The sequence below is a fragment of the Peromyscus californicus genome, unplaced genomic scaffold, assembly GCF_007827085.1.
Source record: "Peromyscus californicus insignis strain IS unplaced genomic scaffold, ASM782708v3 Scaffold_21__1_contigs__length_65335640, whole genome shotgun sequence".
In the NCBI taxonomy this organism is placed as follows: domain Eukaryota; kingdom Metazoa; phylum Chordata; class Mammalia; order Rodentia; family Cricetidae; genus Peromyscus; species Peromyscus californicus.
Window position 1 is genome coordinate 12,256,425 of NW_026294514.1, and position 11,734 is coordinate 12,268,158.

Sequence of the window (11,734 nt, forward strand, 5' to 3'; positions counted from 1 at the left end):
AGTAATCCAGTTTTTCAATGATATGATATGAATTACTATGCTAATCGCCAATATGGTGAAAATTATATACATCCCAGGAAGGTCATATTTGTCTTGTAAAATTTCATCCATAGTATAAACAAAGAAATGTTTAAATTCATAAATGTTTATATTATCCGCCAAGGCATGAGACTTAAAATTTGTAAAGAAAAAATTTTTTTATGTATTTATTTATTTGTCAGTTTAAGGTGCAAAGTTACTTCAGATAAGATCCTGGAGAGATTGTCCTAAGTGCCCAGCTGTTCCTGTAATTAACCAGGTTGAGAGAATTTTGGGTGTAGTGGCAATGTTCGGCCAGCAGATGTCACAGGTGTAGTGCCAAAACAGGTCTGGTGTGAGCTGACTCAGCTCCCTAAACGGGCTCCGGGCTCCTGTGAATCAAACACTAACCCAGGCAACCCCTACCTATCAGTTCTGGGCAGAGCTGTCGGGATCACAACAGATGAGGTAATACACCAGACAATGGTGGCAGTTGTGCATGAAATGGTGATGGCGGCAGTGGCGCCGGGCTGCCAGGTGGCCACACTCTTGAGGGTGGCAGCCCAGGGTGTCCTGTAATTGGCAGCAGCTACACCAAATAGTTTTTAGGTGTGGGGTGTGGGGTGTAGCTGTGACCTGATCCGGCCACTACAAGCACATGACTAGAAAGGCACCCAGTGCAGGCACCTTTCTCTCAAATGGCTGAAAGACATTTAAGGAAATGTTCAACACCCTTAGTCATCAGAGAAATGCAAATCAAAAGGACTCTGAGATACCATCTTACACTTGTCAGAATGGCTATGATCAAAAACACTAATGACAGTCAATGTTGTAGAGGATGCGGAGCAAAGGGAACACTCCTCCGCTGTTGGTGGGAGTGCAAACTTGTACAACCACTGTGGAAATCAGTATGGCGGTTTCTCAGAAAATAGGAATCGATCGATCGACCTCAAGACCCAGCCATACCACTCTTGGGCACATACCCAAGGAATGCTCAATCATACCACAAAGATACATGCTCAACTATGTTCATAGCAACATTATTTGTAATAGTCAGAACCTGGAAACAATCTAGATGCCTGTCAATTAAAGAGTGGATTAAGAAAATGTGGTACATATACACAATGGAGTACTACTCAGCAGAGAAAAACAATGACAGCATGAAATTTGCAGGCAAATGGATGGAACTAGAAAATATCATCCTGAGTGAGGTAACCCAAACCCAGAAGGACAAACATGGAATGTACTCACTCATAAGTGGATACTAGATATAAAGCAAAGGACAATCAGACTGCAACCCACAGATCCAGGGAGGCTACATAGCAGGGGGAACCCTAGGATGACCGTGGCTTATAATAAGTTTTGGTTTTGCCCAATCACAGGGCAAGCCTCAATCAAACATTTCACTATTAGGATAAGAATTTGTAACACGTCAAGCTGATGATAGAATATGCTGGCTGTACTTTCAGGAAGGGAAGCTAAAATCTTTTTAGATTATGGATTAGCCTGTAGAAAAATGTCTGCCGTAAATCAGTGAAGGGGAAGATGAATAGGAATCTCACTTACACAACTTAAGTAAAACATAGCTCTCTGAACAGATGAAGACAGGTTTCTTCTGTATCCCAGAATCTAATCAATATTTATATGTATAATTTAGCTATTATTTGGCTTAAAGGGGCTTATTGGGAAATGTTATCATTTTTACTATTTTCTACAGAGAAAATATTTTCCAGTTTCTATGGGAACCCACTTTCAGGTTCCTCATGGCTTTACCCAGCAGGTCTGCATAGAGAGGATGATTGGACCACGGGCCTGAGTGCAGGTGTCTGAGATGGTCTCCACTTGGCTGTGCTGGGGGAGGAGGTCTTTTGCTCCACCCCTTGTTGTCTCTATAAATACCCTGGGGCAGAGACAGTGCAGGGTCCATTGGAATAGGTTCCAGGCCCTCTCGAGGCTATCCTGTATTTTCTGTTTATCTCCACATTCTAAATCCTTCTATCTAATATTTCCTGCTGTTCTCACTCAAGAAAACTCTGGGGAACTGTGGGGTTTGTGGGTAAATGCCCCACAAGTTTCAAATAACCCTGGACTTTTGAAATATAACCTGTATTTATGTTAAAAAAAATTGGTAACTAAATTTGTTTTTGTTTTTGTTTTAGTTTTTCGAGACAGGGTTTCTCTGTGTAGCTTTGCGCCTTTTCCTGGAACTCACTTGGTAGCCCAGGCTGGCCTCGAACTCACAGAGATCCGCCTGGCTCTGCCTCCCGAGTGCTGGGATTAAAGGCGTGAGCCACCACCGCCCGGCTAAATTTGTAACCATAGCATTAGAGAGACAAAGGATCGAGAGGAGCAAGTTGGCTTGAGCAACCTACCAACATTACTTCAGAACCACCCACCACCCAAACAGAATAAACGAAACACTCAACCTTCCCCAGACAGGAAAGGGCAGGCTGGCTGGCCTTCCTAGACCATATTCTTAGCAGGATTTTCTTGTCCTTTCTTCAGTCGGGATTTGCTTTGTAGTACAGCTGGGCTTAAAGGCATGTGCTACCTTGACAGGCCAGCTTTCCTCCTATCTGCAGTGAATTGTGAAGGAAAAACAATACTTCTAGGATACAGATTAGCATGGTCATGGTATGTGATTTGGGTGCTCAAAAAAATGCCTGCACCTGAGATCAGCATTTAAAAATGGATACTCACATGTAATAAAAACAAGGCATTGCTTTGTTGTATTTAAATTAAACATATTGAACAATAGCAGTGGTACAGAATATGCTCACGACTGGGGGTGAATGCTACAGGTCTCTCAGATGGACATCATTACTGTGAACACTGGAAGGACCAGAGTCTCTGACATAATCAGAACTGGATAAACCACAATGGATGTGTTCCAGTGAAGAGTTTGCCAAGTGTCTGCCCAGGTCTATGATGGCTACAGAGCAAATGGGTTGGCATGAATCGTTATGTCCTTAATGTGGACATCATTCAGAGGTCTGTATGTCTTCTCATTTACTGGTAACTTCTCCAGTTCATCCAAAGTCTCCAGACCATCTATTACCCTGAAAGAGAAACAATGTGGTATGTGAAACTTTTCTCAGTTTGAAATATAAAGTATCTATAGCAATTATAGTCTCCAGAGGAGAGTGCTCCACCTCAGTGTTGCCTTCTCTTCTGATCAGGTGCCCTGGCTGAATGTCCCTCCTGGACACACGTGGCAAAATGGAGTATCAAGGTCAGTCCCATCCACGGAAGTGAAGCGGCCCTGAATTCAGGTGGCTCAGGGCCCACACTTCCCCAGCTCTTTCTCATGACAACTGGGTGACCTTGAGGACATGTACACCTGCTGCTATGGTTTGGAACTTGAGTGTCCCTCAGAAGTCCATGTGCTAGAAGCTTGGTCACCAGCTTGGGACTACTGGGAAGTACTAAGCCTTTAGGAGACAGAGTCTAGGTCCCAGAGAGATGGCCCCTGTGCAAGCCTGAGGATGGGGATTCAACCCCCTGCACACCTATAATTCCGGAGCTGGCTGAGTGGAGACAGGAGGGTCCCTCAGGCTTTCGGGCTAGCCGGTCTAGCTGGATCAGTGAGCTCCAGAACTGTGAGAGATTAAGGAAGCCACCTGTCCTTCACAGTCATGCTCATGTACATTTGCATCTGCATGCACGCGCACACACACACATACATACATCACACACACACAAACAAAGGAAAAAAGAGGCAGGGCATATCTCTTTCCCTCTTTTTTGCTTCTTGGCCATGAAGTGAGAAGTTTTGGTCCACCGCATGCTGCCATGATGTACTGAACAGGCCAAAGCACTGGAGCAAATGACCATGGATTGAAATGTCTAAAAATGTGGGTCAATGGCTGGGCGGTGGTGGCGCACGCCTTTAATCCCAGCACTCGGGAGGCAGAGCCAGGCGGATCTCTGTGAGTTCGAGGCCAGCCTGGTCTCTAAAGTGAGTCCCAGGAAAGGCACAAAGCTACACAGAGAAACTCTGTCTCGAAAAAACAAAAAAAAAAAAAAAAACCCAAAAACAAAAACCTTTAGTTCTTCCTCCTTTCTTCCTGACACATGCTCCGATAGCTGTGCTACCTGGATAAGCATGAGGTGAGCTTGAAAGGGAAACCAAGGACGGCTGAAAAGCAAGAGGTGCCTGGACACTGGAGACAGTCATCATGCTAGTCCAGTTTCTTACCTCACCGTTTTCAGATATGCTGCTTGCATAAATACTGTTCTTGCTGAAAACACACACACACACACACACACACACACACACACACACACACACACACACACACACATCACTATTAATTTGCAAAACATGCTAAGCAATTCTTTGGTTCCTCTTAAACAAAATAAAGAAAACAAAGCTCAGATAATGTATACTTCCTCAGGGTCAGAAAACTGGTGACTGGTGGGCCTAAAGCCCAGGTACTTTTATAGTCCAACTAAAGCCCAGGTACTTTTATAGTCCAACCAGTCTTTCCAGCACTAACTACAATCACAGGCAGTATACTGATGTGCCGAACAAAGAGATGACTGGAACACTCACTTTCCAAATACTGTGTATTTCATGTCCAGATGCGGCTGCTTGCCATAGGTGATGAAGAACTGAGATCCATTGGTGTTTGGGCCATTATTAGCCATAGATACAACACCTCTGACGTTGTGCTAAAAAAAAGACAAACCAAGGCATGAACTGGGCTGTCAACTGCAAATTCCAAAGGCAAACTGAAACATTCTCTGCCTTTTCAATATTCAGGGGACCAAGAGATGGTTTGGCTAGCTTTCCTCTCTCAGTATTAACCCACACGTGAAGACTGTATTATCCTTATCCCTAATAACCTTGACTATCATTTGCTTATATAATTATCATATCTTCCAATCAATTTCATTTTCACTTTGGAGAAGTCACACTTTTATTTCTATCACTGTGTAACAGAAAGATTCCTTACATCTGTACTAGGGAATAGTGTGCTTGAATGAAGAAATGATCAGGCAACAAAACCCAATCCCCCAAATCTCTTCTTGCATACTGGACTCCAGGCTAGTTTCTTCGCCTGTGAAACATGGGAATTGGACTAGTTCAGGGGTCAAAACACAGATGCTCACGAGGGTCAAGCAGATCGCACACTGAAAACTGGGCAGAGATGGAGTCTTGTAAAGTCAATAGTGTACCTCTTGCCCATGGGTTTTTTTCTTAATGGTCATAGAGAATGCATCAGTGAATCTTCCTCCTATGGCCAGTCAACCAATTTATTACCCCAGGACTGGAAGATCTGAGGAAGGTCTCACCTAGCTCTAATATTATCAATACTACTAGTCTACAAGGCATGGTATATAAGAATTGAAAGTACCTTACTGAAATAAATAGAGATCAGTCTGAGCAGTGCCATAGAGATACCCAGTCAACAACAACAAAACATATAACTAACCACTGGCCACTCTAGCATTGGCTGTTCATCAGGTGACACTAGCTAGGAAAGCTAGGGAGAGGTGCGTGCGGCTCCATCAAAATAATACATCCTGATCTCAGGTGTGGTGGCACGTGCCTAGAACCTTAGCACAAGGGGAGCGGAGGTAGGAGGATTTCTAGTTTGGGACCACTCAGAGTTACACAGTACAAAGACTGCAGTATGCCTTCATGCTACTGGATATGCTAAAATGTTTTCATTTGATAACTAATGGCATGTGTCTCTGGGAGTATATGTACAAGAGCTCCTCTGGCATATATAGTATGTGAACCTTGAAAACCCACCCTCAACTTTGGTGTGTAGGACAATGGTTTTTTGACAGGGTCTCACGTAGCCCAGGATAGCCTCAAATTCATTATGTAGTTGAGACTGAATTTAGACTTTTGATCGTCCTGCCCTACCTCTCTGATGCTGGGATGACAGGTGTGCACACCACGTCTTGTTCATGTAGCTCTGGGGATTGAAACCAAAGCTTTCTGTCTGCTAGTCAAGCACTCTGCCAACAGAGCTATGTCCCCAGATCAAGAAAAAGATAGAGCTTTGCTGGTCAGGACAGGAAAACTTCCGACTACATAGCTTAGACTGGTCTCAAGTTAGTAATTCTCCTGCCTCATCTTCAGCATTTGTCTATCAACACATGTCACCACAACTGGGCACTAGTTGTTTTTTAATAAAAAGTATTTACTTAGCCAGGCCTAGCACTCGGGAGGCAGAGGCAGGCAGATCTCAGTGAGTTCAAGGCCATCCTGGTTTACAAAGTGAGTTCCAGGACAGCCAGAACTGTTACACAGAGAAACCCTGTCTCAAGGGGAAAAAAAAAAAGTGACCAGAAACACAGGGATACCTTCAGATATTCACTGTATTCATCCTCAAACTTCTTGCCCCAGATACTGCTGCCTCCCCTTCCAGTGCCTGTAGAACAAGACAAGCAAATTGAAAGAAACATCTAATTAGACTTCAGTAGGGATTCCATTTCTAAAACGGGGGGAGGGGGGGCTGCTTTATACCATATATTTATTTATATATAGATCTAACCCAGGGCAGTACACAACCACAGAGCTATAATCCAACCCTAGCAGGAATCTTTAAATGCAAGTGTAAGTGTGTGTGTGTGTGTGTGTGTGTGTGTGTGTGTGTGTGTGTGTGTGTGAGAGAGAGAGAGAGAGAGAGAGAGAGAGAGAGAGGCAGGCAGTTAAAGTTTGAACACGGGACCTGGTGTATGCTATACCAAGTGTTCTACCACTGAGTTATATAGCTCCAGCATTCCCATTTTTTTTTCTTTTTTAATTAATATTTTTTGAGGTAGGGTTTCCTTAAATTACCCTGGTTGACCTTGAACTTACAACCCTCCTGTCTCAGCCTTCCAAGTATCTGAGATGGCAGACCCATACACCATCTGGCCTTTTAGCACTCCCCTCAAATTAACAGTACAGACCAGAAAAATAAAATCCTCCCAACAAGGAGAAAACCCTCTCATTAATGCTGCTCAAATTTTATAGCAGTAATAGCACCTTCTAAAAGTATCTTGCTGGCTGGATCAAAACCAAATACATTAATTTCATAATTAATGTATTATGGTACATGACTATATTCCCAACACCCATAAGGTAGAGGCAGGAGGATTGAAAGTTCTAAAGTTCGAGGCCAATCTGGGCTATGTGACGAAACCCTGTCTCAAAAACCAAAAACAATGTTAAGAACACTTGCTGAGCTGACCGAGAAGAAGAACAACATGCCAAACTTCACAGAGGGAAGGAGGGGGAGAGCCCCTGAGGAGTCAGCCCTACGGAGAACGGAGGAGAGCTGGGAGCAGGGGAGGTGGTCTCCCCAGGGGAGAGCACGCCAACTGGTTGTCCAGTACCAAGTGCTCAGCCCTGAAGACTTTCGTACAAGTAACACTGTACAGACTCAATGGGTTATATTTGGGAAGGGATGTCCCCACGGGCAATGGGCTGGGGGCTGGGCCCTCCCACATCAATCACTAATTAAGAAAATGCCCTCCAGGTTTGCCTACAGAATGATCTTATGGAGGAGGCATTTCCTCAAGTGAGGCTCTCTCCTCTGATGACTCTAGCTCAGCGGTTCTCAACCTTCCGAAGGCTGCAACCCTTTAATACAGTTCCTCATGTTGTGGGGACCCCCAGCCATAAAATTATTTTCGTGGGTACTTCATAACTAATTTTGCTACTGTTATGAACTGTAATATAAACATGTTTTCTGATGGTCTTAGGCAACACCTCCTCCCCTCCTGTGAAAGGAACCTCTGCTTTAGCGTGTGTCTGCTGACGAAAAAACTAGCCTGGATAATATGTCCATACAAATACATACAACTACATGCAAATACATGCATGCATGCAGTAACAACCGGTGACAAGAAAGGAGACCAGTGATGAGCACATGGTAGGTTTGGGGGGGTGGGGATGAAAGGGAAAGGAGTAATGTTCTAATTAAAATACAATCTCAAAAGAAAAAGAACACTTGCTGTTTTTACAGAGGTCCTGGGTTCAATTCCCAGCATCCACATGGTTGGCTCAAAACCATCCAAAATTCCAGTTTCAGGAGATCTGATACCATCTGCTGGCCTGAGCAGTCACCAGATAGGCATTCATTGCACTTATATACATATAGGCAAAGTACTTATATACACATACATATGGTTTTCTAGACAGTTTCTCTGTGCAGCTTTGGAGCCTGTCCTGGCTCTCGCTCTGTAGACCAGGCTGGTCTCAAACTCAAGAAGAGATCCACCTGCCTCTGCCTCCCGAATGCTGGGATTAAAGGCATGCGCCACCACAGCCCGGCCTAAAAATAAACATATCTTTAAAAAAACAAAACCCCCTAAGCTTTTCTGTGATGGTCAAAGTAGCCTTGTTATAAAGATCCTGTTTTTCAGTTATTTTACACATTTTTTTTCTTATGACATATCCAACCATCCTAATTTCAGGTAGTGGAAAACTCACCTGTGGGATCTCCCGTTTGAACCATGAAACCCTTGATGTTCCTATGAAAATACACAGCCGGTGTAGTAATTACTGGCACAAAGAGCCAAGAAATTCTGAAGAGAATAAAAACAATGACTGAGAAATGGTTTAGGCAGAAACAAACTTCAGCAGATAAAGGTCCATTAGGCATTAGCCACTGTCTCTGGGGATAAGACAGTCAATCTTGAGCAGGTCCTGGGAAGCCCTGCGTGCCCCTGTCCTGCACTCTCCATGGCACTGTTCTCTCTTGCAGTTACCTGGTTTCCTACCCTTGCCTTTCCCAGCTGAGCAGTAGCTCTCTGAGGGCAGGGAATGATGTCTCTTGCTCATCACTGTACCCTAGACATGGCTGGAGAGTCTTTTGACAGATAACTGCATGAATGAAAAAATAGTTGACTCTTCTTTTATCCTTGTCATTTCAACAGGCTAAGTAAGTATTTACAGAACAAGTCTCTTATATCTTAATTACATTTCCTGAAAAAATGAGGCAAAAGAGAAAAGATACTGGACACTTTATGGTTACAGGAGAAGCACCTACCTATTTATATTTATTTAGTATGTGTGGTGTGCCTGTGGTATATGCATTCGTGTGTGTGCATACGCAGACGCAAGAGAAGGATGAGTAATCTATCACCCTCAACCTCTTCCCGTTGAGACAGGGTCTCTCACCGAACCTGCACCTGGCTGGTGTACCAGACCTTGTAATCCTCTTATCTTTGTGTCCCCCCACAACCCCCCACCCCCCACCCCCCACGGGTGAGCGTGATCACCAGCATTTTCTGTGAGTTCTGGCGATTTTGAACTCTGGTCCTCATGCTGCTGAGTCGCCCCCAAACCATCCTCCTTTCTTTTACTTAGCTCTGATGTCAGAAGTGGAGGTTAGACCTCCATGATGGTGAGCTATTGCTGGTAGTGGGGCTCGCAGAAAGTTTTCTTACTTTCTAGGCTGAATGATACAATTTCAAAGTGGCTGTCCTGTTATATGAGAGTGTTTCTGTTTGTTTTAAGGATGGGTCTCACGATACAGCTCTGCCGGGCCTGGAACTCACTCTGTAGACCAGGCTAGCCTCAAACTCTGAGATCCACTGGCCTCTGCTTCCCGAGTGCCGAGCCACCATAATAGTTGATTTTTAATATGCAAACAATGACACTCACCTCACATGTTTTGGGTGTCCTCTCACAGAAGACTTCTATTTTGATATCCCCCACATCCGTATGCAGTGTTACAGACTGAAAACGGAGAATGTGAGGACAAATGATATTTTTTCCAGTAACATAAGTTCTGTATTATTTCTGACTGGATATTCAAGGTGGCTATCTGATTAAAGATATTAAAGATGACTTGTTCACATTAAGTGGCTCTGACAGATAAATCACAATCATTTCTCCATGTTTACTTCAATAGCAAAAAAAAATAATCTCTAGAAGATTCACATAGATGAAAAGTGGCATCTCTGCTAAATTTTGGATGCAAACATTTAGTCAAAATAATTATTTTTATTTTGAATTTTTTATGATTAAAAACGTATTAAAAACAATGGTTACATTTATTTACTTATTTATTTATTTATTTATTTTTTGCTTTTAGAGACAGGGTTTCTCTGTGTAGCCCTAGCTGTTCTGGAACTCACTGTAGACCAGGCTGGCCTGGAACTCACAGAGATCCGCCTGCCTCTGCCTCCCAAGTGCTGGGATTAAAGGCGTGTGCCACCACTGCCCGACTTTTATTACTGACCTTTAGGTCTCCATATCATTAATATTTAACTGAGAAAATGTTTAAGAAATTGATTTTTCAAAACTATTTCCACCACTTCCTTTGGGCAGTTTAATTTTGAGAAACAGAGTTAAAAAGCAGTTCCTTCATTTACTAACAACAAACCAGAAGTCAGCATTTCCGAGTCCTAGTGCGTGGAGCCGGCCACAGGGCTTTCTCACTTGCCTGTCCTTTTCTGCTTAGTAACTTTACTTTTTTCATATCTTATTTCAGAGACAAACAAAAAAATATTTGGAGGTTTCCCTTTTTATTCATTCATTCATTCATTGAGTCAATCCTTGTGAAGCCAGGGCTGGTCTCACAATACTCCTGCCCCAGCCATTCATTCATTCATTGAGTCAGTCCTTGTGAAGCCAGGGCTGGTCTCACAATACTCCTGCCCCAGCCCCCTGCGTGCCACCACCCCAGTAGGAAAATGCTGTGATGATCATACCTACTTATCCTACTCTGTTCCCTCTACCCTAGTACACACACCACGGAGCTACACACTCAGTACCCTGTCGGACTTCCTAAAAAAATATTCATAATTAAAAAATAATGGGCTGCAGAGATGCCCTGGCAGTGAAGAGCACTTGTTGCTGTCACAGGCGGACCTGTGCGGTTCCCAGCACCCACACCTGCTAGTGGTGGCCCCAGCTCCAGGGAATCCGACGGGGGATAAAAACAAGCAACCACCCACCCACTTAGCATAATTCTACAACACTTACCATCTTCCCTCTTGATGGTTCCAGAAAGCCTTGCAGAGAAAACCTGAAGACGAGTTTCCAATCCAAAAAGAAAGAGGAATTAGTTCGTGTGAACCCTATCTTTCCCACCATACTTGTTCATCTTTACGGTAGATTTACAACGAAAAGCTTACACTAGCATCCTCTTAAATAAAAATCCGATCATAGCAGTGGTGCGATCCCACCCAACAGAGAACCACACCACCACCGCCACCACCAAACATTTTACTTAGCTCATTTTTCTTCAAGGCTCTTTTTGCAGGCTAGACATATTCCCACCTTGGGGTCTACTGGTCTAGCGAGGTACTGGCGCTCCCTTTACCCAGGACGCCTACTGTACTCAAGACGCTTGTACAATAAATTCCACACTTCATAGTCTTTTTCAAGCCCCGACTCTTACCAACCTGACAATCGTATTTAAAAGCGCTTTCCCCGCACGCCCTCCCTATGTGCTTTTCCCATAGCCGTGGTCACTAGCTAACAGGACATTCTTGCATCTAAGGTCCCAGAAACATCCTCTCCAGCCCGAGAGTTCACCGCGAGGATCCCAAGAAATAAAAACGGCGCCCAGGTGGGGTGCAGCAGGCACCGAGTGCGCGAATGAAAGGACAAACGCCGTTACCGCACACTCACACACTTGGCTCAGCACCGCCGCTGCGGAAACCGAAAAGACTTCATCGCAGGCGCCGGCGAGTCTGCGGGTTCCAACTGAGAGGTTCGGCCCCACCGGAAGTGGAGCGGGGGGGTGGGGCCTCCCAG

General features: G+C 44.2%; 1 protein-coding gene across 1 annotated transcript; it reads right to left on the bottom strand.

Annotated features, from left to right (window-relative positions):
• Positions 1-2,721: 2,721 nt before the first annotated feature.
• Positions 2,722-11,720, bottom strand: Ppil3 (peptidylprolyl isomerase like 3). The gene is given in 8 exon segments (XM_052749521.1): positions 2,722-3,077; positions 4,574-4,692; positions 6,340-6,407; positions 8,456-8,504; positions 8,506-8,550; positions 9,632-9,706; positions 10,958-11,000; positions 11,609-11,720. Coding segments are annotated over 7 exon segments (486 nt in total). The 5' UTR covers positions 10,961-11,000; positions 11,609-11,720; the 3' UTR covers positions 2,722-2,950.
• Positions 11,721-11,734: the final 14 nt, after the last annotated feature.